Genomic DNA, 25,595 nt, shown 5'->3' with positions numbered 1-25,595 from the left:
AGTCTGTAGCAGGAGAAACCGGTTCCCTCCCCTGAAGGACTCTGGCACAGGACAAAACCAGCCGGGACCTCGTATGGGGAGGTGCTTACCCAGTACTGGGGCGCACTGAGCGGGAGTTTAACTCCCAACCAAGCCCCCCGGGGCAGAGGAGTCAGCGGAGTGAGACAGACAGTCTCGTCTGCACCCACGGCACAGTGAGGATGGCTCCAAAGGAGTGATTTGACACACGGGGTCATGGAGAAGAGACTGGGAGCCGCCATTTTTGTTCCCACCACCGCCAAGGTGGGGCCTCAGGTATTCGTCCGCGGGGCCCACAGTGGAGGTGGGATCAGCCTACACAAAACCATGCCCCTCCAATGCTGGGTAACTGCGTATCTTTTGGAGTGGGATTGACGCTGTGGAACCAGACGGCTCCATCCTCCAGACCAGTGCTATTGCGTAGCCTGGATTAATTCTAGAACAATTCTTGTCATTTAGATATATTCTCCCCCTGACCCATTTCCCCCTCTTATCTCTTACCTCCTGTAGGCTGGGTACTTTAGTTATTGGTTTGTTTAAACAGACATATTTAATCCATTCTCTTGATACATGTTCTATACCTCCTTCTTTACACTCCTTTCTCTCTCTCTGGAATAATCAAGCCGTATAGTTTCTCTGTCTGGGTCACTTTATCTTCGTTTCTTTTTCCCTGCCTCCTTTCTGATTTTCCTTTTCTCTCTCTCTGGATTAAGGCTTTTAGTCCCTCTGCCTGGTCAATGTTTATTTTTTCTTTTTCCCCCGCCCGTGTCATTTCTCTCTCTCTATGTGCTTTTCCATCAGCATCGCCTCCACCCTGTTCTTTACTTGTAGCTGGTGTCTCTGGTTTTTTGCTTTTGGATTGTTTTTAGTTTTTAGGTTTTTTGTTTTTGTTTGTTTGATATGTGTGTTTTTGTTTCCTGTTTGTCTGTTTGTTTTCCTTTACAGGGCTACTTCAAGGAACAAATCAAAGCACACCTGGTGGATGGTCCAAAACATCACTACGACTAGGGAAATAAAATAACCAAAGTCACAACAACAGAGAGCAAGTCACACTCTCCAAAAAACACCTCCTGAAGGGCCAGGCCCTGGACAGTGTATGACCCCCCTTTAATAATTAATTTTTCATTAAGATAAAAGAGATGTGAATATGTACCAAATAATATATCATGAATATTTTAATTTTTTAATGTTTATTTTTGAGAGAGAGAAAAACGGAGCACAAGTTGGGAAACTTATGTACATAATAGGGTAACATTTATTTTTCAAACATCTACCTTCCTACTAATGGTCTTTCTCAAGACCCTTTGTATCCTCAGATCCCTACCCTCCTCCTCAGCTCCTATAAGCCTCCTGTTGCCTCACAGTCTTTAGATTTTCAATGTCTGTGTAGATTCCCCATAAGTATGCTATTAAATTTGATTTTCTCCGGTGGTTCTCTGTCACATCAATTTATTTAGTCCAGCTAGAAGGACCTTAAAGGAAAGAGGAATACTTCCTCTCCAACAGAAGAAATTAAAAGAATGAGAAGCTATTTGAGCCATCTGTGAATAAATAAACTTCAAAACCTGGGTGAAATTAATAATTTTCTAGAAAAATACAGTATATCAAAATTGGCCCCCCAGAAGACAGAAAATCAAGGGACCACTTACCATATAATAAAAAGGTTGTACAAGTTAATCTTTTCTCAAAACACTAGGTTTGGATTGTTTACCAAGTCAGGTACAGGGCATTTCAATGTTTTGTTTTATTTTTTTTTAAGTTTATTTATTTATTTTGGGAGACAGAGTGAGTGGGGGAGGGGGAAAGGGAGGGAAAAACAATCCCAAGCAGGCTCTGCACTGTCAGCGCAGAGTCCAACTCGGGGCTGGACCTCAGGAACCATGAGATCATGACCTGAGCCGAGATCAAGAAGTTGTCTTGGGGCGCCTGGGTGGCGCAGTCGGTTAAGCGTCCGACTTCAGCCAGGTCGCGATCTCGCGGTCCGGGAGTTCGAGCCCCGCATCGGGCTCTGGGCTGATGGCTCAGAGCCTGGAGCCTGTTTCCGATTCTGTGTCTCCCTCTCTCTCTGCCCCTCCCCCGTTCATGCTCTGTCTCTCTCTGTCCCAAAAATAAATAAACGTTGAAAAAAAAAAATTTAAAAAAAAAAAAAAAAAAAAAAAAAAGAAGTTGTCTTAACCGATTGAACCATCCACGTGCCCCTCAATGTTGTTTTTTTTAATATCCCAGAACACAGAAAAAGGAATGGTTCCTAGCTTTTTTATTGAAATGCACATGACATTTATACCTAAAACTGAGAAAGAAAAAAAGCTACAGACCAGTCTCACTTTCAAATGCAAACCTCCTAACTAAAATTTATCAATAAAATTCAGCAGCATATTAAAAGAATATATCATGATCAAATGGGGTTTATTCTGGAAATGTGAAGATAATTCAATATTATGAAATAGTGCCATAATTTATTTTATTAATAGATATTGGGGAAAAAAACAAGATCATTTTCACAGAAACTGAAAAGGTATTTAGTAAAAATTCACTATCCACAGGAATGTGAATACTTCTTTAATGTATGAGTATCTGATTCCCTTACTCTAATATAGTAAATTACCAAACTGAGTTTTTTCTGGATGAGTTGGGAAAATTCTTTATTAGAATTCTTTACATCAGTCTAACGTATGCATCAAGGATAGTTTTACCAGAATCTTTCCATTTTTATGTATTCAAATGTATCAAACTCTCCTTTTATAGTTATGAAGGGAAAAACTCTCTAAAGGCCTCTGAAGGGCAACCATTTTAAATTTCCTTCTAAGTCAGCATGACTGTACATAAACTTTGTTCAAACCAAAAGCCTGATTTATGGCCTGCCAGGCATGCATTATACATCTGCTTTGTAAATGAGCAGCCTAAAGGAAAACCATCTTGTCCTTGAGATATTGATCAATGCCTCTACTCCCTGCATTTGATGATGTTTAAAACACATGATTCCTGCCTATACGCTAATCTATAATCTTTTGAGCTTTTACAAGATGTTAAAAAGTATATAACCCTGTAAACATGTTCATTCTCTGGAGCACTTTCCTCCCTGTGAATATTGTTATTTCCCAGGCAGCTGTCCTAATTTGGGCTCAAATAAAACTCTATTTTTTAAAATATATATGGATTAGAGTTCTCTCTCTGGTAACTTTGTGTCAGCAATAGCATTTAGATTTTTGCCTTACTAAGAAAGGTCTTCTCCTTTCTGAAACTATATAAAACATCACGCTTTTTCTTTATGTATTTAATGTTTGATTTTCAAGTATTTAATTCACCTGGAATTTACTGTGGAAAAAAGATTAAGGAGCAGTGCCAGTTTTGTCTTTTCTGCAGAGTTGGCCTATTTTCCCAACACTACACTAAACTTTTACTCCAATGATTTGAAATGCCAGCTTCTCCTAAACTAAGTTCCATGATAGATTTGGGTTTATTTCTGGGTTTTCCCTGCTGTTCTACTGACAAGTATATTAAAAAGATAGTATCAAAGTTGTTTCAATATTTGTATCTTTATAGTATACTTTAATATTTAATAGTGGTCCAACTAACTTTTATTACATATTAAAAAGATAAAATTTTGGGGCGCCTGGGTGGCGCAGTCGGTTAAGCGTCCGACTTCAGCCAGGTCACGATCTCGCAGTCCGTGAGTTCGAGCCCCACGTTCAGGCCCTGGGCTGATGGCTCAGAGCCTGGAGCCTGTTTCCGATTCTGTGTCTCCCTCTCTCTCTGCCCCTCCCCCGTTCATGCTCTGTCTCTCTCTGTCCCAAAAATAAATAAACGTTGGAAAAAAAAAATTAAAAAAAAAAAATTAAAAAAAAAAGAATTAAAAAAAAAAAAAGATAAAATTTTGATACAGAAAAAACTTGTGAAATTAGGATGGAATTCAAAGAGAAAATATTTTATCCTCTTACAACTTTTTGAGAATGTATAACATCATTAAAAAAGGACATTTACTGGGCACCTACTGTGTTCAAAAACTTTGGTAAGGAACAGAGGTGAAAGACATGATGTTATATAAGTTAAGGTTAACTGAGAGTTTCATTCTAGTGAGGGAATCTGCTTGCTTCACAATCGGGGCTCATTCTCTCTCTCAATCTTTTTCTCATACACACTGTCTACATAATCAGTTTTCATCCTCTTTCTGTCTCTCTTACACATGCACTCACATGCACATCCTACATTGTTACACTTATACATACCTGTTTGATTTCTTTAACAGCCAGAGTAACTGAGAACAAGACTGCCTAACTAATGCTGCTCTGACAGGAAATGTTACAGGCAGATTTAGGTCCTTACATATATATTCCATTTCTTTCACCATTGTCCAACTGTAACCTGAAATTAAAGAAAGAAATTCCATTTTTCTAACTGGAATACTGAAAGTCATTAAATAAGAAACTAGGGGAGCCTGGGTGGCTCAGTTGGTTATAGGTCTTGGTTTCAGCTCAAGTCATGATCTCCAGGTTTTGTGAGTTTGAGCCCTACATCCGGCTCCCTGCTGACAGTGAGGAGCTTGATTGGGATTCTCTGTCTCCCTCTCTCTCTGCCCCTCCCCCACTCACTCTGTCTCTCTCTCAAAATACATAAATACATAAAACTTGTTAAAAAAAAAGAAACTAAGTTAAATTACTTATAAATAGGTAAATTCACAGATAATTCATAAAAATTTCCGTTTGGATACAGAGTGACTTAAAAAAACACTTAATACATGAAAAAATTTTCAGTGGAAAAGGCAGACAAAAAATTAATTCTAAAATCATGCCACAAGTGACCAAGAGAAAATTTAACAAAACATTAAAATATTAAAAAGGTTTTATGGAGCACCTGGGTGGCTCCATCGGTTAAGCGTCCAGCTTCGGCTCAGGTCATGATCTCACAATTCATGAGTTCAAGCCCCACGTCAGGCTCTGTGCTGACAGCTCAGAGCCTGAAGCCTGCTTCAGAGTCTGTCTCCTTCTCTCTCTGCCCCTCCCCTGCTCATACTCTGTCTCTCTCTAAAAAAATAAATAAATAAACATTAAAAAAAAAAAAAAGGTTTTACTAATCTCTCAAGCACAAAAAAAGCAAATTTTGACACTATACCTTAAAGATTCTAAAGCTCTTCCCGTAGGTATATCTGCATCATTAATAGTCTCTATAAACTTATATTTTCCATTGTGTAATTAAGTATTCTTTTCCAAGAGAAAGATGGCTGCTAGGTACTAGACGTTTAATTAATAATTATCGGGGCACCTGGGTGGCTCAGTTGACTAAGAGTCTGACTTCACCTCAGGTCATGATCTCACAGTTCATGGGTTCAAGCCCCACACTGGGTTCTGCACTGGTGGTGTGGAGCCTGATTGGGATTGTCTCTTCCTCCCTCTCTCTCTGCCCCTTCCCCACTTGTGTGTGCTCTCTCTCTCTCTCTCTCTCTCTCTCAAAGTAAATAAATAAAACATTTAAAAATTTTTAAGTAATAATTATCTTCATGGTTGTTTTTTGGCTAGTCCAAATTATTTACACATTTTACCTAAAGTAGAAATAGTGGTAAAAATGACTTTTATACATGCATTTTAAATCTTATTAAGACATTGTGGAAAACACACTTGCCTATTTATAAAAGCTTCAGAAAAAAATTTTCTATTTTTTAAATAACACTAAACTCTATCAAAAGCAGGCTGTAAAAAGTATTGGTCAATACAGGAACATTTTACAGAAAGCCTAACTAAATATGTTAGTTTAGCAGCTAAACTCCTTATGAAAAAAGGGGAAAGTTCTACTTTCCTGAAAAATATGAAAAACTATCGTTTTTAAAATTTTTTTTGTTTATTTATTTATGTATTTTCAGAGACAGATAAAGAGCACAAGTGGGGAAGGGGCAGAGAGAAAGAGAGACAGAATCTGAAGCAGGCTATGGACCATCAGCATAGAGGCCGATGTGGGGCTCGAATTCACAAACTGTGAGATCATGACCTGAGCTGAGATCAACAGTTAGACACTTAACCAACTGCACCACCCAGGTGCCCCTATATCTTTTTAATTAGAAAAAGGGACTGCTAACAAAAGCTATATTTACATGACTATAAACTTTTAACTCTCTTTTCTAAATCTGTGAAATAACAAGTAAGGGAGCATAAAGTGCATGTTGGTAATGACAAGAGGACAGTGAAAGAAAAGTAGCCTGGAGACATTCAACACCACAATGACTTCAAACCCAGATATGGTATTATTCAGTTCAAGGATCAGGTTAAGCCAGAATGATACTAAACAGTGATAAAAGGAATTGGAATCAGTAAGGAAGTTACTAAACTGTTTATAGTTTACCTTAAACACTTTGAATTATAAGCAATATTCTTTAATGAAATAAACTTAAAATGAATTAAAGAATTAGAATTAAGTTAAAGCATATTGCTTTTTCTCTCAATCTTATTAACTGTTGGACCAGGGGGTTAAACCTAAATGTCACTACTCACTTGATAGCAGTTACTCTAATCTTACGTTGGGCTAAAAAGTTAACATCTGAAAACAATAAATGCAAATAAGTAAAAAAATGAATGCCCTGAACACAGGATAAAGACTAATATCTCTGGGCGCCTGGGTGGTTCGGTTGCTTGAGCATCTGACTCTTGATCTCCCGTCAGGTCCTGATCTCATGGTTCTTGAGAACTGTTTATCTGGAAATCACTACCTAGGTATATATGAAGAAATAGAAAGATGAACCCAAATAGCATAGTCAGTTTCAACCAGGGAAAATAATCTGAATGTCAGGTCCATCCTGAAGGGAAAAGGTGAAAGGAAAGAAGGGATTGGACTAGAGGAGAGTCTCATGGCCTCTCACTCCCCTGTCCAACCAAAGAGAACATGAGGGTGCCAAAGTTCTAGCAAACTACTTTTAAGGGCCTCCCACTGTCTACAGAACAGAACTTGTGCTCTTCAACCACACTCCCCTTGCTTCTGGCCTCACATCACTGGCTAAGTTTTTGTTACTACTTCTTTATCTTTCATCTGACATAGGAAGTTTGCTCCAAGGTAAAGAGTATATTATGTTTTCCAAGTTCAAATAGACAACTCAGGGTGTGTTTAAAATTTATAAAGAGGCAGCTTTTGTTAATCTAGACCTTGTAAATAAATATTTCCCATTGAAGTTTGGTAACAGAATATCACCAATGAATGCAGTGTCTATATGAAATAAAAGAAAGAAGAGTCATACAGATGCTTTTAGGACCAGACCTTTCTCTCCATTAGGCTCTTAGATTGTGGAATAAGTTTTTGATTTTATACTGAGAAGTGTTATTTTTATATTTCAAGTAGATTTTAATTTGATCAAAAAGAAATACATTTTAAAAATTATTACCTTCATTGACTTTCTCAGGATGCCATCCTGTTGTCCAACCCAGGGAAAATGTCACATCTGGAAAGAAGGATGTCACTGTGTCTATAAAAGGTTTTGCATCCACTACTCTGCTATTTCCATTTGGACCAGGAAGAATATCAGCATTAATCCACACAGGACGCTGCAGATGCCTCTTCACATTTTCCAGAAGCATCATGGATGGTTCCACAGCTGCTAGACTAAAAATATAGTTTTCTGTCAATAAGATACATTCCTAAAGTAAAAATAAAAAGAAGTTCTTTGAGACTACTGTTTTCAATGTTCTCAACTTCCTAATAAAAGTATAATACAATAATGCCTAAATTAAATAAATTCAAAGATCACATAGAACCAGAGGGGAAAGTTAACATATTCCACATCTGAAAATGTTGATTTATACTTATTATTCATGAAGGTACCTGAAAGGTACTATAAATGTACGAATAATGTCACTATTTGTAGACAGACTGAGGTTTCAAATCTCTGTATTAGGATCACTCAGTATAAAATAATTTCAGAAGATACACAAATATTCACTCATAAGAGAATGTATAAATAAGATTTAAAATTAGATACATTTATAATCTGAAAATTCACATTTATTAAAATACCTAATGTGTACCCAAGCACTGTGTCTTTAATACTGGCTCATGACCTCAGAGAAAAGAGCCTCTTTTCCTTCACGTATTCTTATAAATTTGGATGCATAAACATGTTTCTAAAACTGATTGCAAAGTGTAAAACTATAATATTTTCTTAAAACTTTTACAGATTTCATTTTCATTTCATAAACATCTTTTTTGGGGGTGCCTGGGTGGCTCAGTCTGTTAACCATGTGACTGGATTTCAGCTCAGGTCATGATCTCATGGTTCGTAAGATCAAGCCCCACATCATGCCCTGTGCTGACAACCTAGAGCCTGCTTGGGATTCTCTCTCTCCCTCTCTCTCTGCCCTCTCCCCATCTCTCTTTCAAAATAAATAAATAAACATTTAAAAATAAATTAAAAACAAGCATCTTTTCTTAAAACTAGAGACAACTATATTTTAGTTACTTTTAAATAAAAAAGCAGCTTCACTCTTTTCTTCTCTACATCCATTCTGACATCTATAGGTTTTAAAACAGTAAGGTTTCAATCAGCCTACATAAATTTTACTTTTTAAGAATATATATATATATAACTTTACTGAACTACAACACTACTTATACTTCTGAATCTCTTCTGAACCTTTAAGTTTGCTTCGAAGAAAATTAGTTTTACCCTTATGCACTGTTTGGGGGAATGCAAACTGGTGCAGCCACTCTGGAGAACAGTATGGAGGTTCCTCAAAACATTAAAAATAGAACTACCCTATGATCCAGCAATTGCACTACTAGGTATTTACCAAAGGATACAAAAATACAGGTTCGAAGATGTACATGCACCCCAATGTTTACAGCAGCATTATCAACAATAGTCAAACTATGGAGAGAGCCCAAAAGTTCATTGACAGATAAATAGATAAGCAAGATGTGGTATACATACCATGGAATATTACTCAGCTATCCAAAAGAATGAAAACTTCTCATTTGCAACAACGTGGATGGAGCTAGAGTATATTATGCTAAATGAAAGAGTCAAACAGAGAAAGACAAATACCATATGATTTCACTCACCTGTGCCATTTAAATAAAACAGATGAACATAGGGGAGGGGGGAAAAAGAGAAGAGAGGAAAACAAACCACAAGAGACTCTTAATGACGGAACAAATTGAGGGTTGATGGAAGGAGGTGAGTGAAGGATGGGATAGATGGGTGATGGGCATTAAGGAAATCACTTGTTATGATGAGCACTGAGTGTTGCATGTAACTGATGAATCACTGAATTCTACTCCCGAAACCATTTTTGCAAGGTATGTTAACTAACTAGAATTTAAATAAAAATTTAAAAAGAAAATTAGCTTTTAGTGAATACTACAATGGGAGGCTAAGATTCTGGGAAATGCCTGTCAGAGGGAAGAACATTCAGTACCCTCTCCTCACATTACAACTTTCTTAATGGACTGGACTCCTCCTGCCTACACTTCTACCATTCTTCACCTCACTCCTTTCAGGCCTCTTACTGTAACAGGAGAAACTGATAACTTCATTATTTATTAGGTCCAATTAATTAGTGAGCAAGGATACTGTTCATTAAAACCAGAGAAAACCAGCCCCCAGTCTTTCTTTACTCTGCCCCCATGTTGTGAGCTTCTTTTTGCTTATTCTTCTTGCCCTGAAATGGAGGCCCTAGATTTTAGTGGATTAATAAACTCTAACGCTGGACCTAGCAGACTTTAATTTAGAGACTGTCATTTCTCTGTCCTAAATGCTTTCTGCCTTAAACAGTATCAGGGCCATGTTAAAACCACAATTCTGAGATCTGGCACCCCTATTTTTGGTAGCAAGCAACTTGCAGCTGTGCCTCCAAAGCTTGTTTTTCAAGACCTACAGGAGAAGCCAAGTTACTGTGGGGTTCTGCTCTTCATGGGTGGATCTGGAGGAAAACCTAAACTAATCTATGTACCTCTGGCAACATCTCTTTTTCCAGAAAGAATTCTGGTTTCTTAGAAATCTGGTGTCTGTGGAGGTTGGGTTAAACACTAATTTCTAGTTTATATTCAGGAGGGAGAGTCTTAGGCTTTCTCAATTTATTAAAATAATATAGGGTTGTTGAATAATGGTTTCCCATCAGATAATATCCAATCTCAGCATATTCTCCCCAAGATTGAATCCACCAACATATATTAAGTGTCTACTATGTGCAAAGCACTGTGCAGTTAACCATAAGGAGCTATGACACAGAACATAATGAAACAAGAATTTAATACATGTATTCTTTTTTATATGTAAATATTTTAATTATTGCTAATATAGATTATTGTAATGCCACTTTCCCTTATCAGAAATTTAAATAAGAAAAACAAAACCTATATTTAAAAAAACATAAAATCTTACTAAGGAAAATAAAAGTTTTTGCTGTTGTAGTTTTTTATTTTCTGGAATTTGACGAAACAATTATCAAATTCTTCTGGGGTCGCCTGGGTGGCTCAGTCAGTAGAGCATCTAACTCTTTGTTTCGGCTCCAGTAGCTATGCCAGGGTTGTGGGATAGAACCCCGTAGCAAGCACCACACGGAGCCTGCTTGAGATTCTCTCTCTCTCCCTCTGCCCCTCTCCCCCACCCACAATCTCTCTCTCTCTCTCTAAAATAGAATAAAATAAATATAAGATTCTTCTGGAAGAGTAAATATCAAGGAAAAGTCATAACATTTTTGGAAAAAAAAAGAAAAAAAAGACTGAGGATGAACTTGGTCCAACAGCAATATATAATGTATACCTGAAAGAATAACATACCATGTTCCTAGCCTGGAACATGTAACAAATTTGTAAATATTACAAAATTATACATCTCTCCCAGTTAATCTACTAATACCATGTAATAATTTATTTTAGTATATTCAAATTCAGTCTTTAATGATTCTAATTCTAGGTGGTATCTCTAAAGTACATCCATATAGTAAATTTGTTTTTTGTATGTTTTTAAAGTTAGTTAACATACAGTGTAATAAGGGTTTTAGTACTAGAATTTAGTGATTCATCACTTACATATAATATCCAGTGCTCATTCCAACAAGTGCCGTCCTTAATGCCCGTCACCCATTTAGCCCTCCCCCACCCAACACCCCTCCAGCAACCCTCAGTTTGTTCTCTGTATTTAAGAATCTCTTATGATTTGCCTCCTTCTCTGTTTTTATCTTATTTTTCCTTCCCTTCCTCTATGTTCATCTGTTTCTTAAATTCCACAGAGGAGTGAAATCATATGATATTTGCCTTTCTCTGACAGACTTACTACTGACTTAATTTAGCATAAAACACTCCAGCTCCATCCATGTTATTGCACATGGCAAGATTTCATTCTTTTTCACTGCCGAGTAGTATTCCATTGTATATATGTACCACATCTTCTTTATCCATTCGTCAGTTGATGCACATTTGGGCTCTTTCCATACTTTGGCTATTGTTGATAGTGCTGCTATAAACATTGGGATGCATGTGCCCCTTTGAATGAGCAGTTTTGTATCCTTTGGATGAATACCTACTAGTGCAATAGCTGGGTGATAGGGTAGCTCTGTTTTCAATTTTTTGAGGAACCTCCATACTGTTTTCCAGAATGGCTGCACTAGTTTGCATTTGCACCAGCAGTGCAAAAGTGTTCCCCTTTCTCTGCATTCTTGCAATATCTGTTGCTTCCTGAATTGTTAATTCTAGCCATTCTAACAGGTATGAGGTGGTATCTCATTGTAGTTTTGATTTGTATTTCCCTAATGATGAATGATGTTGAGCATCTTTTCATGTGTCTGTTAGCCATCTGGATGTCTTCTTTGGAAAACAGTCTATTTATGTCTTTTGCCTATTTCTTCACCAAATTCTTTGTTTTTTGGATGCTGAATTTGGTAAGTTCTTTATAGGTTTTAGATACTAACCCTTTATCTGGTATGTCATTTGCAATGACTGTTTTCTTGATTGTTTGCTTCACTGTGCAGAAGCTTTTTATCTTGATGAGGTCTCAATACTTCATTTTTGCTTTTGTTTCCTTTGCCTCAGGAGACGTGTGTAGTAAGAAATTGCCGTGGCTGAGGTCAAAGAGGTGTTGACTGTTTTCTCCTCTAAGATTTTGATAGTTTACTGTCTTTACATTTAAGTCTTTCATCCATTTTGAGTTTACTTTTGTGTATGGTGTAAGAAAGTGGCCCAGGTTCATTCTTCTGCATGTCACTGTCCAGTTTTCCCAACACCATTTGCTGAAAAGACCCTCTTTTTTCCATTGGATATTCTTTCCTGCTTTGTCAAAGATGAGCTGGCCATACATTTGTGGGTCCATTCCTGGGTTCTCTATTCTGTTCCATTGATCTATGTGTCTGTTTTTGTGCCAGTACCATACGGTCTTTATAATTACAGCTTTATAATATGGCTTGAAGTCTGAAATTGTGATGCCTCTAGGTTGGTTTTCTTTTTTTCTTTTTTTTAAACATTTATTTATTTTTGAGAGACAGAGACAGAGTACAAGCAGGGGAGGGGCAAAAAAAGAGGGAGACACAGAATCTGAAGCAGGTTCCAGGTTCTGAGCTGTCAGCACAGAGCCCGATGCGGGGCTTGAACCCATGAACCACAAGATCATGACCTGAGCTGAAGTTGTATGAGTAATGAACCGGGCCACCCAGGAGCCCCTGGTTTTTTATTTCAACATTACTTTGCCTATTTGGGGTCTTTTATGGTTCCATACAAATTTTAAAATTGTTTGTTCTAGCTCTGTGAAGAATGCTGGTGTTATTTTGATAGGGATTGCATTAAATACGTAGATTGCTTTGGGTAATATCGACATTTTAACAGTATTTGTTCTTCCAATCCATGAGCATGGAATATTTTTCCATTTTTTTTGTGTCTTCTTCAATTTCTTTCATAAGCTGCCTATAGTTTTCAACATACAGATCTTTTACCTCTTTGTTTAGGTTTATTCCTAGGTATTTTATGGTTTTCAATGCAATTGTAAATAAGATAGATTCCTTGATTTCTCTTTCTGCTGCTTTATTATTGGTGTATAGAAATGCATCTGATTTCTGAATGCTGATTTTATATCCTGTGACTTTTCTGAATTCATGTATCAGTTCCAGAAGTTTTTTTGGTAGAGTCTTTTGGGTTTTCCCAAAAGGAGAGTAGAGTATCATGTAAGAGTATCCTGTCATCTGCAAAGAGTGGAAGTTTGACTTCTTCCTTGCCAATTTAGATGCCTTTTATTTCTTTTTGTTGTCTGATTGCTGAGGCTAGGACTTCCAACACTATGTTGAATAACAGTAGTGTCGTGTTCCTGTTAGGGGAAAAGTTCTCAGTTTTTCCCCATTGAAGATGATATTAGCTATGGGTCTTTCATATAGAGACTTTATGATCTTGAGGTATGCTCCTTCATCCCTACTTTTTTGAGGGTTACCAAGAAATGCTGTATTTTGTCAAATGGTTTTGCTGCATCTATTAAGAAGATCATCTGGTTCTTATCTTTTCTTTTATTAATTTGATGTATCACATTGATAGATTTGCAGATATTGAACCAGCCCTGCAGCCCAGGAATAAGTCCCACTTGATCATGGTGAATAATTCTTTCAATGTATTGTTGGATTCTGTTTTCTAGTATCCTGTTGAGAATTTTTGCATCCATGTTCATCAGGGAAATTGGTCTTTAGTTCTCCTTTTTAGTGGGGTCTTTGCTTTTGAAATCAAGGTAATGCTGGCAATACCATGTAATTCTAATTAGAAATAACAGTGGCTAACATTCTCAATTCTAACATGTATTAAGTGTCTCATAAAAAACTGACAAAGGCTACTTGAGAACAAAATGAGGGCTGATGGGGGGTGGGAGGGAGGGGAGGGTGGGTGATGGGTATTGAAGAGGGCATCTTTTGGGATGAGCACTGGGTGTTGTATGGAAACCAATTTGACAATAAATTTCATATATTTAAAAAACAAAACCTGACAAAGGCTGGCCAAGATGATCACTTGAAGAGGGAAGTTCTGATCAGTATACCACCTAAAATTTCCCTTTGGTGGTACTTATTTAAATTCCTGGGAAGAATATGAACTTTGTTTTTACAGGATAGATTTTTTTCCTAAAAAGTTATTTGTAAGTCAAACTTCTGAGTATCATACCTATTTACCTATTAACTTTGTTTAGAAATTGGGGATGAGAAAATAAAAATCATCAATCACAAAAATCACAATAAACCATTTAAAATTACATTCTATAGGAAACTTACACATAAAATTTTAATATTTAATTATTATTTGTATACCAAACAGAATAACTTAAAAGCATATAATAAGAACTAGTAAAATTTAACTAATAGGTTATTCAGCTACTTTTACAGAGGTAGTACAGAGTTTCGGTTCACAGTGTGAACTCTTCAGCCAGGCTGGTAGCTTTCCTACTATGTGACAACAAGCAGGCTACTTACTCTTCTCTGCCTTTGTTCCCTCATCAAGAAAATGAGGATGATAGCAATAAGCTACCTCCTAGGATTGTTATAAGGACTAAATAAATGAACACATTTAATGCTCTTAGAACAACGTCTGACACACTATAAATGTCCATAAATTCATTCCCCTTCAAATATGTTATGACCAAAAAATTTGAAAAATCTTTTTTTTTAGTGCCTCAGCCCTTTTGGATAGCTGCTAGGAATGAATCGGTTGATCTGACTGGTGAAGAACCGAGGAATATATTAGAGAGAACAATTCAGTGGGCAATAGTAAACATACATATGAAATAGCAAAGAGTGCTAAAACTCTGAATCACCAAACATTAAAGATCAAATGCTTTATTTCATGGTACAGAGAACACTATACCTTGGATCTCATCCTAGCTCAGCTGTCAAGTTTAGCTATTGTCCCTGGGTCAATCATTTAACTTCTCTGGGACTAAGTTTCTTTGTCAATAAAATAGAGTTTGGGCCATTCACCACTCTAAAAACTTTAAGATCTTAACATAGCTCTTTCATTCACCACCAGTATAATGAAGTTTACTGGTACATTTAGCCCTACAACAAATGATTAGAGTCATACTGATAATTCTATTAGTAAGATTTCCAAATCATTAATTTCCTAAGAAAATTCCATTTAAAAATATTGTTCAGAGATAAGGTATATTTACCACAAACCCTAGATTTTCATTAGCAGTCGCCTTCATGGGGCTTATGGTGAGCTTTTGTGGTATCACAATATATTCCTGGCTTTACTTATAATTTTTATATAGCCAAAATGGCACAAAAGTAAAATTTCCCATGAGAGCCACAGGAAAGGAAATGACACTTAATCTTGCCCTTCATTATCAATACTTTCAAATATTATTTTTAAAGAACTCTTGGGTTATTGAAGACTTCTAGATAATTCCCCATATACAAATATAATATAAATCAAGTAGGATATGCACTAACTACTCAAACTACTGCCAACTCTGTCTCAGACCACTTTTTAATGAAAGTAGCATTTTAAATTTACCATTCTATTATCACAATGGTAATTTATGATAAATTCCTTTGTAAAAATTAATTTTATCTTCAAAGAGTTCCCAAGAAACAATCTTAGCAAACAACTCAATGGGCCTTAGGTCCATTCTTGAAACATATTAGTTTACAATTCTATTTTCAATTTAAAGTTAGTTAGTCAAGCACAGATATGTGATGCTGTTAATCCTTTTCTTCATTGTTATTTTATAACAACTAAAAAACTGAAAATGTTTATACAAATACCTCTTAAAATCCAGTTTGATGCCTTTATTGCTTTTTATAACTTCAGTCAGCCATTCCTGTAAAGTATTATCACTATTTGTTTCAGGAGGATGGGCCATGATTGGTTGGCTATATTCTGATCCATCACTTGGAAGAAGGACATCAGCCTCTATCATGTGAGCAGGACCTGTCCAAATAAAAGAACTTAAGTTAATGCTGATAAAATAAGGACTGCAGAAGATGTCATGTTCAGGAGCCTGTTGAGGAGAATAAAAACTAACATTTACTGGGTAACTACTAAGTGCCAGGTACTAAGTGCTAGCCTTTACATGTTTATTTCACAGATGAGCAAACAGGTGGTGAAGAATTAAATGCCTTTCCCTATGTCATAGAGCCCTTACACTGTTGTTACAGTATTTAATTTCTTCCCAGGACATAGCAAAATGAGCATATAAAACAAGGATTAATAAGTGTTTGTTGACGTTTCTGAGAATAAAAATAATATTTTTATCTTCTCATTCCTCAAATTAGAAACTACAGATATTTATTATAGTCAAACTTTTCCTAAAGGTGTTACAAAGGCTTTTTTCAAGGCTTAAAAAAAACACATTTTTTTTTCTCAAAAAGATTTAAATGTTTTCCATTTTTTTCCAACATATCTTTTAAAATGAATGTATTTAGGGGCGCCTGGGTGGCGCAGTCGGTTAAGCGTCCGACTTCAGCCAGGTCGCGATCTCGCGGTCCGTGAGTTCGAGCCCCGCGTCAGTCTCTGGGCTGATGGCTCGGAGCCTGGAGCCTGTTTCCAATTCTGTGTCTCCCTTTCTCTCTGCCCCTCCCCCGTTCATGCTCTGTCTCTCTCTGTCCCAAAAAATAAACGTTGAAAAAAAAAATTTTTAAATGAATGTATTTAAAATCTACATGCTGAAATGTTACAACATTAGTCTGTGATCATTAGTCTGTGATCTGGATGTTTTGACAGTGTAATACCAGGTGGTACTTTTACATTTCTCCTCCTGTACTTTGTTTTTTTTAAGTCATAGATATTGTTAAAAACCCAGTTTTACAGGTTAATCAAACTTAAACAGCTCTATTAATAATAGTTATACTACATTTAAATATTCTGGGAGAAATGAGAAAACCAGTTAAATACAGCATGCATGTCTGCAGGAGGCTGTCTGTCTCCTCTCCTTTGGACTAACAAGAATTTATGAAACTAGCCATGGCTTAAAAAAGGCATTTGTGAAGAGCATTCCCAAAATATAAAACTTAGCTCTCTGGTTTTACCAAACCGAATGTAAAAAGGACATTATCTGAACACTAAGTAGCCTATGAAAACTTCCCAGGTCAACATCAGACTGCCAGCAATTGGAAATGACTTTCCATCAGCATTTTTAAAACACACTTAAAAGTAAAGTATCCATATTTAATTTGATTATTTCTAGTAAAAGATTTCCACATAGACTGTTATGAATTGAAAATTTTAAAGATTTTTCTAAATTTTTAGTTATTACATAGAACTAAAATTTATTTTGTTTTGACTTTGTATCCTGAGACTTTCTAAATTTACTCATGACTTAGAATCATTTATCTGAAGAAACTTTGATTTTCTACATATACAACCAATTGTCTGTAAATAGAAGTTTCACCTTTTTTTTCCATTAAAAAAATTGATATATAATTCACATACCATAAAATTCACCCTTTAAAGCATATCATTCAGTGATTTTTAGAATATTCAGAATGCTGTACAACCACTACCACTATCTAATTCCACAAAAATTTCATTATTCCATAAAGAAACCCTGTATCCATTAGCATTCACTCCCTATTTTCTGCTCTGGCCAGTTCCTGGAAACCACTAATCAGCTTTTTTCCTGAAGCATTGCTTTTGCTAAAATTCACTTATTAAAGAATCACTGTGTGGTTATTATGTATTAGGTATTGTTTTAGGTATCAAGGATTCAATATTAAATCAAAGCTCCTCCCTTTGAGGAGCAAAGAATAACAATTTAAAACAGTATCTTTACAATAAAATAAATATATATTCAGACACATTATCCAGATACACAATTGAGTAGGATGCAAAAGATGCATAGATTTTTATAGCAAAACTTGGGACTGAGGAATTTTCCTTGTTGTACTGGGTCACTTCGAGTTATGCCCCAGTCCTCTCTGGTTATATGCTTTCAGTCTCCTGTGCTGCTGCAGCCAAGAGGAGTACTTCTTAGGAAAAGGCTGAAAAAACTGTTATCATGTTCATCTATAAAGAAGGAAGATATAGATATAGATGGATATGAAGATGTAGGTGTAGGTGTAGGTGTAGGTCTAGGTCTAGGTATTAGATATAGACTAGATAGACAATATATAGATATAGACTAGTGATAGATACAGATATCTATAGTTATAGATATAGATATATAGATACAGATGATTATAGATTGAGTTAGTAAACCAAAGTCTTAGTTTCTAGCCTAAGCATAAATATTGACCAAGGAAATTAATTATAAATTAGTATACAAAGGCTTCATCCGTCCATTCAACAAATATTTATTGACCCTTTCCTTAATACACTATAAAAGACACAAAAATATGTAAGACATACAACAGTGACCTCAAAAATTTTACTCCAATCACTACAGTATATAGGGAAATGTAAATACATTTAAAGTTTCAAACAGACACAGAAAAGGCAAGTCCACTTCTGGAAAATAAGAAAATCCTTCCATTACGGAAATTTGTTCATTTTGTAAACAAAATGAGATATTTTATAAAAACGTTTATGTCGGCCTAGAATTTACACTTTGATCTTCTAAGTCTTTGAAACCTGAAAATATGCCCAGATACCAAAAAAAGAGTGGAATTAATCTATTATGCAATGTGAATACAAGAAACTGTATTGACTTACTTTTCAGTGCCTCATTCACCTGTGCCTTGTGGTTAGCAGCATGATACCAGATGATCTCAGCGCCATCTTCTGTTGTGATGTGGTTATTTCTCAGAAAATATTCTAGTATATTTTCACTCCAAGATCCTAAAATGACATTTATATTAAAAAAAAAAAAAGGATTTTTTTTAATGAATTAAACATTTCTTTTAGGATCTTGTGTATTGGGTTTTTTATTAATAATTTATTATTTTTTTAAATTTACAGCCAAGTTAGTTAGCATATGGCACAACAATGATTTCAGGAGTAGATTCCTTAATGCCCCTTACCCATTTAGCCCATTCCCCCTCTCACAAACCTTCCAGCAAACCTGTTTGTTCTCTATATTTAAGAGTCTCTTACATTTTGTCTCCCTCCCTGTTTTTATATTATTTTTGCTTCCCTTCCCTTATGTTCATCTGTTCTGTATCTTAAAGTCCTCATATGAATGAAGTCATATGATATTTGTCTTTCTCCAACTGACTAATTTCACTTAGCATAATACCCTTTAGTTCCATCCATGTAGTTGCAAATGGCAAGATCTCATTCTTTTTGCTTGCTGAGTAATACTCCATTGTGTGTGTGTGTGTATGTATATATATATATATATATATATATATATATATATATATATACCACATCTTCTTTATCCATTAATCCATCAATGGACATTTGGGTTCTGTCTGTCTCTCTCTCTCTCAAAATAATTACATAAACTTTTTAAAAAGCTGTATTAAAACCTTTTAAACTGTGTACAGCTTAATTGTTTTCTCCACCAGAGGCCCCATTCTATATTTATATTAACAATTTAGAATCTTAAGCTATACATCTAAGCATATGCACCTTGGGATTATGAATGTGGGCAAAATTTATATCAGTGACTAAATTCCTGAGCTATTATTTATAGATTTGTTTACCATGTACAAATATACATAATTCCCATATCCATCAACTACTTTTTGGATATCCAGATTTTCTATTAAGCATTAAAATATGTGAGTTAACCAAGACTGTAATACTTGAATCCATATCTACTCCATACTGTGTAATATTCCAATATAACAATGAGAAAAATAGTTACCCACATAATTCTTGTATATTAATTTAAACATTTTAGTGCCTATCAATTGCCTGCAAATTCCTTCTGCATGAGATTATATCTTCTGTTAATTATTTGTTTCTTAACTCTGCCTAACAATAGTTAAAAACCTGAAAATACCCAGCAGAAACTTCCAATAAGACATTGAGAAAAAGTAAATTTTGATTAGAGAATGGAGGAACATATAAAGAGAAGTTCTAACTAACATGCATGGAACTTAGCAACCACTCTGTATATCAGGCTATAGAATAAAGGTGAGAGTTAGCTATAGCATCCACTATGGCCCCAAACATGTGGTTCTATTTAGTATATGCAACAGTCACTCACTCTTTAGACTCAGAAGAAAATATGTAGCAATTTTAAAAATATTTGAATTAGGGGTGCCTGGGTGGCTCCATTAAGCGTCCGACTCTTGATTTCAGCTCACCACAAATTGATTGTGGTGATGGTTACACAACTCTGATATATTAAAAACCACTGAATGCTATGCTTTAAGTAAACGAATCGTATTGTTTGGAAATTATATCTCAATAAAGACTTTTAAAAAAGAAAAATTTAAAAAAAAGAAAAATACGTTTACCCAGAAATTCCACTTTCATAAACTTATGCCATAGATAAATATGCCTATATGTGGTAAGTGACACATTTGGTACAAGGATATTTGATATAACATTGTTTGTAATAGCAAAAGTGAAAATAATCTAAATACCCATCAACAGTGGATTCATTAAATGTGATATCCATGCAATTGGAAAATTATACAGCCATTAAAAAGAATGAGGCAAATCTAGATGTACTGATATAATCCCAAAGATATGTTAAGTGGGAAAAAAAAGCCCAGTGGAGAACAATATGTATGGGTACTGTGGTAGGAAGAATAATGACCACCCCCCTGCAAAGATGTCCCCATCCTAATCCCTGTGTAGTGTGAATATGTTATATAACACAGCAAGAGGGAATTAAGATGACAAATGGAATTAAGTTTGCTAATTAGCTGACTTTAAGGTGTGGAGATGAGCTTGGATTATCCAGGTGGGTCCAGTGAATCACAAGATCTTTATAAGTCAAAGAGGGAGGCAAGAGAGTCAGTGTGAGAGTGATGCAATGTGACAAAGACTGGACCAGCCATTGCTGGCTCTGAAAATGGAGGAAGAAACCATGAGCCACGGAACTCAAGCAGTCTGTAGAGGATGGCAAGGCAAGAACACTGATTCTCTCCTAGAGGCCCCAGAAGGAATACGGCCATACTGCCACTTTGATTTTAGATCACTGAGACCATTTCAGACTTCTGACCTACAGAACTATAAGATAATAAATGTTTGTTGTTCTACTCACTAAAATTTAATGCTCTAAAAAAACTACTTTGTATATTTTTAAAAAGTGGAAGAAAGCCAAAAAAAGAGACATACAGCATATGGCGACATGTATACTGTGTTCTTAAAAGTCAGGATTGTTAGTGTCAACCAAGAGAAGAGGCAGAACTGAAATAAAAGCATTTATTTGCAATCTGAGAATTGCAATTTGGGGAGCACAGGTTTGGATAGCAACCCAAATTGTGTCCCACTAGGAACCAAAGTCAGGAGTTTTTAAAGACAAAAGGGAATGCTTCTATGTGTTGTTTACCAAAAAATGTAATCAGTGTTGGCGGCAAAAAACAACAACAACAACAACAACAACAACAACAACAACAACTAATCTTAGCTAAACATAATTGCTTGCTAAGGCTATCACTAAGAAAAAATCCATTACTGTAATAAGTTGCAAGTGTTTATGCAGAGTCCTTGGAATATTTGAAGTTTGGCCTAGTTCAAAAGTTCACGGGTCTACCTGATAAGAATGTACCTAAGGCCTACCCCCTTAATGGCCTTCTGGCTCCATTTTAAAACTTCTTGACACAGTGGCTCCATTTTATTTTATTATTCACATTAGAAAGTATACCAAAAAGTTTCTATTGGCATTGTGTGGATTTTTTTCCCCTGCTTCAATATATTTTATAAATTTTCTATAATGAGCATGAATTATGTTTACAATAAGGAAAAAACTAACACTGAAAAAAATATGTCACCAAAGATGTCTAATGTGACTAATTATGTTTACGTAAAAGATACCGTGAACGTGTGGAGTAGAACTGCCTGGTTTAAAACACCTCTAACTCTGGGGTCAAACAACAGGGACACACAAATTGCCAGCTTCCAAAGGTTGGATACAAAAAGCTAGAATTATGCTTGACCACACCCATTTGTCTGCATTTCTCATTCTCACCCAATTCCAAGAGGAATCAGACTGACCAAAACTACTCTGCATTTGATCTACTGAAATTATGGATCAGGTAAATGTCACTTTCAACCACGACCTCAAGAAGCAGTATTCCTACCCCCTCACCACTACTTTTCAACATCATACTGGAAGTACTAGCTAATACACTAAGATAACAAAAAGAAATAAAACTATAAAGATTGGGGAAGAAAAAACAAAACAGTGTTCACAGATGACATGACTGTATATGCAAAAAACTGAAAGAATCAACACAAAAACTCCCAGAATTAATAGGTGATTATTGCAAGGCTGAAAGATACAAGGTTAATATATAAAAGTCAATTGCTTTCCTACTTACCAGCAAAAAAACAAGTGGATTTTGAAATGAAAAACACAATACCACCATTTACATTAGCGCCCAAAATACTTAGGTATAAATCTAACAAAATATGTGCAAGAGGTATAAAAGGAAAACCACAACACTCTGATAAATGAAGTCAAAGAACTAATTAGAGATATCCCATGCTCGTGGATAGAAAGCCTCAATATTGTCAAGATGTCAGTTCTTCCAACTTGACCTACAGATTCAAGCAATCCCAATCAAAATCCCACAAAGTTATTTTATAGATAAGGACAAACTGATTCTAAAGTTTATATGGAGGGCATAAAAACGAAAATAGCCAACACAATCCTAAAAGAGAAGAACAAAGAGATGACACCACCCAACAAGACTTACTATAAAGCTACAGTAATCAAGACAGGGTGGCACAGGTGAAAAACAGACAAACAGATCAATAGAATAGAACAGATAACCCTAAAGTAAACACCCACAAATAGAGTCAACTGATCTTTGACAAAGAAACAAAGGCAATACAACGGAGTAAAAATAATTTTTTCAACAATGATGCTGGAACAACTGACAAATCCACACGGAAAACCATGAATCTGGAAACAGACCTTGCATCCTTCACAAAAATTATTTGATTTTGTATTTTTGTATTTACAAAACTATAAAACTCCTAGAAGATAATATATAAGAAAGCCTAGATGACCTTAGGTATGGTGATGACTTTCTACATACAGCACCAAAGGCACCATCCATGAAACAAATAATGAGTAAGCTGGGTTTTATTAAGATGAAAAAACTTCTGGGGCACCTGGATGGCTCAGTTGGTTAAGTGCCTGACTCTTGATTTTGGCTCAGGTCATGATCTCATGGTTCGTGAGATCAAGCCCCACGTTGGGCTTGGCACTTGACATCTGGGAACCTGCTTGGCATTCTCTCCCTCTCTCTCTCTGCCCTCCCCCACTCATGCTCTCTGTTTCTCAAAATAAATAAACATTAAAAAAAAAAAAGAGAGAGAAACACAAAACAACAATAAGGTACAACTACACACCTATTAGAATAGCCAAAATCTGGAACACTGACAACACCAAATACTGGTGAGAATGTGGAGCAATAGGAATTCCCATTCACTGTTGATGGGACTGCAAAATGGTACAACCACTTTAAAAGATAGTTAGGCAGTGTCTTACAAAACTAAACATACTCTTACCATTACAATCCAGAAATCGTGCTCCTTGATTTCTACCCAAAGGGGCTGAAAACTTAAGTCCATGCAAAAACCTTCACATGGATGTTTACAGCGGCTTTATACCTAACTGCCAAAAATTGCAAGCAACCAAGATGTCTTTCACCAAGTGTGTAAACTCTGATACATCCAGACAACTGACAAGGAATATTATTCAGTGCTAAAAAGAAATGAGCTCTTAAGCCATGAAGAACTTTAAATGCATACTCTTAAGTGAAAGAAGTCAATCCTTCATTGATGACATACTTTATGATTTCAACAGCTACATACTGTATGATTCCAACTACACGACATTCTGGAAAAGACAAAACTATGGAGGTAATAAGATCAATGGTTGTTGGAGGTGGGTGTGAATAAGTGGGCTCAGAGGATCTGGGGGGCAATGGAACTATTTTGTATGATACCACAATGAAGGATACAAAGCATTATACAGTTGTCTAAGCCCCAAGAATGTACACCACTAACAGTGAACCCAAAGGTAAACTATGGACTTTAGGTGATTATGATGTGTCAATGTTGGTTCACAAGAACACAAAGTGCTGATAATGGGGAGGCTCTGCAGTGTCCCACTAGGGGCTATGTGGAGACCCTTTGTGTCTTCCAGCTCAATTTTCCTATGAACCCAAAATTGCCCTAAGCATTCCTTTTTAGAAAGGGTGCAATATTCTTGCTATTCTTGGCCATCCCATCGGCTTTTCTTTCAAGGCCCACAGTAGGAACCAAAGTTCTAGGCCAGTCCGTTGTGGGCGCACTTAGGAAGTGGACCTCCATCAGGAAAAGGGAGTGGTGCTACCAAAGGAGTCTCTCAAAACGCTCCAACCATAGGCGCCACGCCCAAGTGCAGGACGGCGAGCCAATCGAGGGAAGCCCTTCAGGGACCCACAAACGCCGGATCCGCGCTTACCAGGGCCCCCAGCGGTCGCTGTCATGGCAACGACCGGCCGCAGTCCGCGGAGGCGCTGAGCCGTGGGCAACCGCCGCTGACCGTCACAGGTGGCGTGGAAACGCGACTCAACAAACAACACACTATAAACAACAGAGCCGCCACCTACGGCCCACAGAGCGCCGGAGCCGAGGTTCCCCAGTCGGAGGCGGAAGGAGACCGGGAAGCGGTGCGCACGCGCAGAGACTGAGGCTCGAGCTGCGCGAGCGCGCAGTCTCCGCTCCGGTGTCCGCGGTCCAAGTGTCGCGCGAATTGCTCTTTTGAAAGGTAGTGGGAAAACGAGTTGTTCTTCTGAAGAACTTTACGTCACGAAGGCAGAGGATGAAACGCCGAGATTGAAAGAAGTCACTTGCATGGGGTACGATTTTTCAAAGTTGGAAATATATATTTTCTTATTTTAGTGCCATCCTAAAATGACATGGAATCATTTCTCCATAAAAATGAGCGTTGCTTCACAAGGATTTTAGAAGTGAGAACTTGCAAGTTTTGTCTCCCTCTTCTGTACTAGTGTTCACTCAGGAAACACTAACAACTGTATTCTCTTACCCACTGCCTTCTTTGCCCTCAACTCCCTACTTTGCGCCAGCGACGCTGAAGCTAGAAAAAGACCTCAGGCAGAGTCAGACTGATCTGAGTTAGCAGCATAGCACTGCCATTTTCGGGTCCTGTGACCCTAATACAACTCAGTCAGTTGTCAAATTAAGATAACAACACATCACCTACGCATAACACGAATGGCAGCACTGCAGATTTTTATATCTTTTTAGTCTTTTCACACTTGGGTTGTAATTATTTCAATTTGTCTTCAGTCAGGCTTTGAGTATTCTCTGGATGTTCTCTAGCTGAATCAAAAAGATTTCGAGAGTTTCAGAAAACAGTAAATTTCAATGATTTCAGTGGTCTTTAAAAAAAAAGATCTTTGAGATATATAATTGGTTGACTCGTATTTGATTTGCATTTCCCTAATGATAAAAAAAAGTTACACATTTAAAGTGTTCAAGTCAGCGTATTCATAGCATTTTGCAACTACACCACAATCAACATTTTGATCACCCCAAAGCAGCTGCTTTCCATTTCCTCCCCAACACTT

At 36.5% G+C, this 25,595-nt stretch overlaps 1 protein-coding gene across 5 annotated transcripts in view; it reads right to left on the bottom strand.

The window, feature by feature from the left end:
* FAM151B (family with sequence similarity 151 member B) overlaps nt 1-24,698 on the bottom strand; it is a 47,988-nt gene extending 23,290 nt beyond the window's left edge. For 3 of the 5 annotated variants that reach the window (XR_006299140.1, XM_043593018.1, XM_043593010.1), the window contains exons 1-5: nt 24,467-24,698; nt 18,598-18,723; nt 15,714-15,879; nt 7,379-7,596; nt 4,245-4,380 (exon numbers count right to left, since the gene is read on the bottom strand). Coding sequence is in view for 4 of the 5 variants with exons in the window: in XM_043593018.1 (XP_043448953.1) it covers nt 4,245-4,380; nt 7,379-7,596; nt 15,714-15,879; nt 18,598-18,723; nt 24,467-24,491 (671 nt within the window). In the remaining variant the exon portion in view is untranslated. The remainder of the gene's footprint in view (nt 1-4,244; nt 4,381-7,378; nt 7,597-15,713; nt 15,880-18,597; nt 18,724-24,466) is intronic. The other 2 variants (XM_043593033.1, XM_043593000.1) reach the window with 2 other exon arrangements.
* Nucleotides 24,699-25,595: the final 897 nt, after the last annotated feature.

This window comes from Prionailurus bengalensis, chromosome A1, assembly GCF_016509475.1.
Source record: "Prionailurus bengalensis isolate Pbe53 chromosome A1, Fcat_Pben_1.1_paternal_pri, whole genome shotgun sequence".
NCBI classification, from domain to species: domain Eukaryota; kingdom Metazoa; phylum Chordata; class Mammalia; order Carnivora; family Felidae; genus Prionailurus; species Prionailurus bengalensis.
The sequence above is the reverse complement of the archived record's forward strand: the minus strand, read 5'-3'. Positions and strand labels throughout refer to the sequence as shown.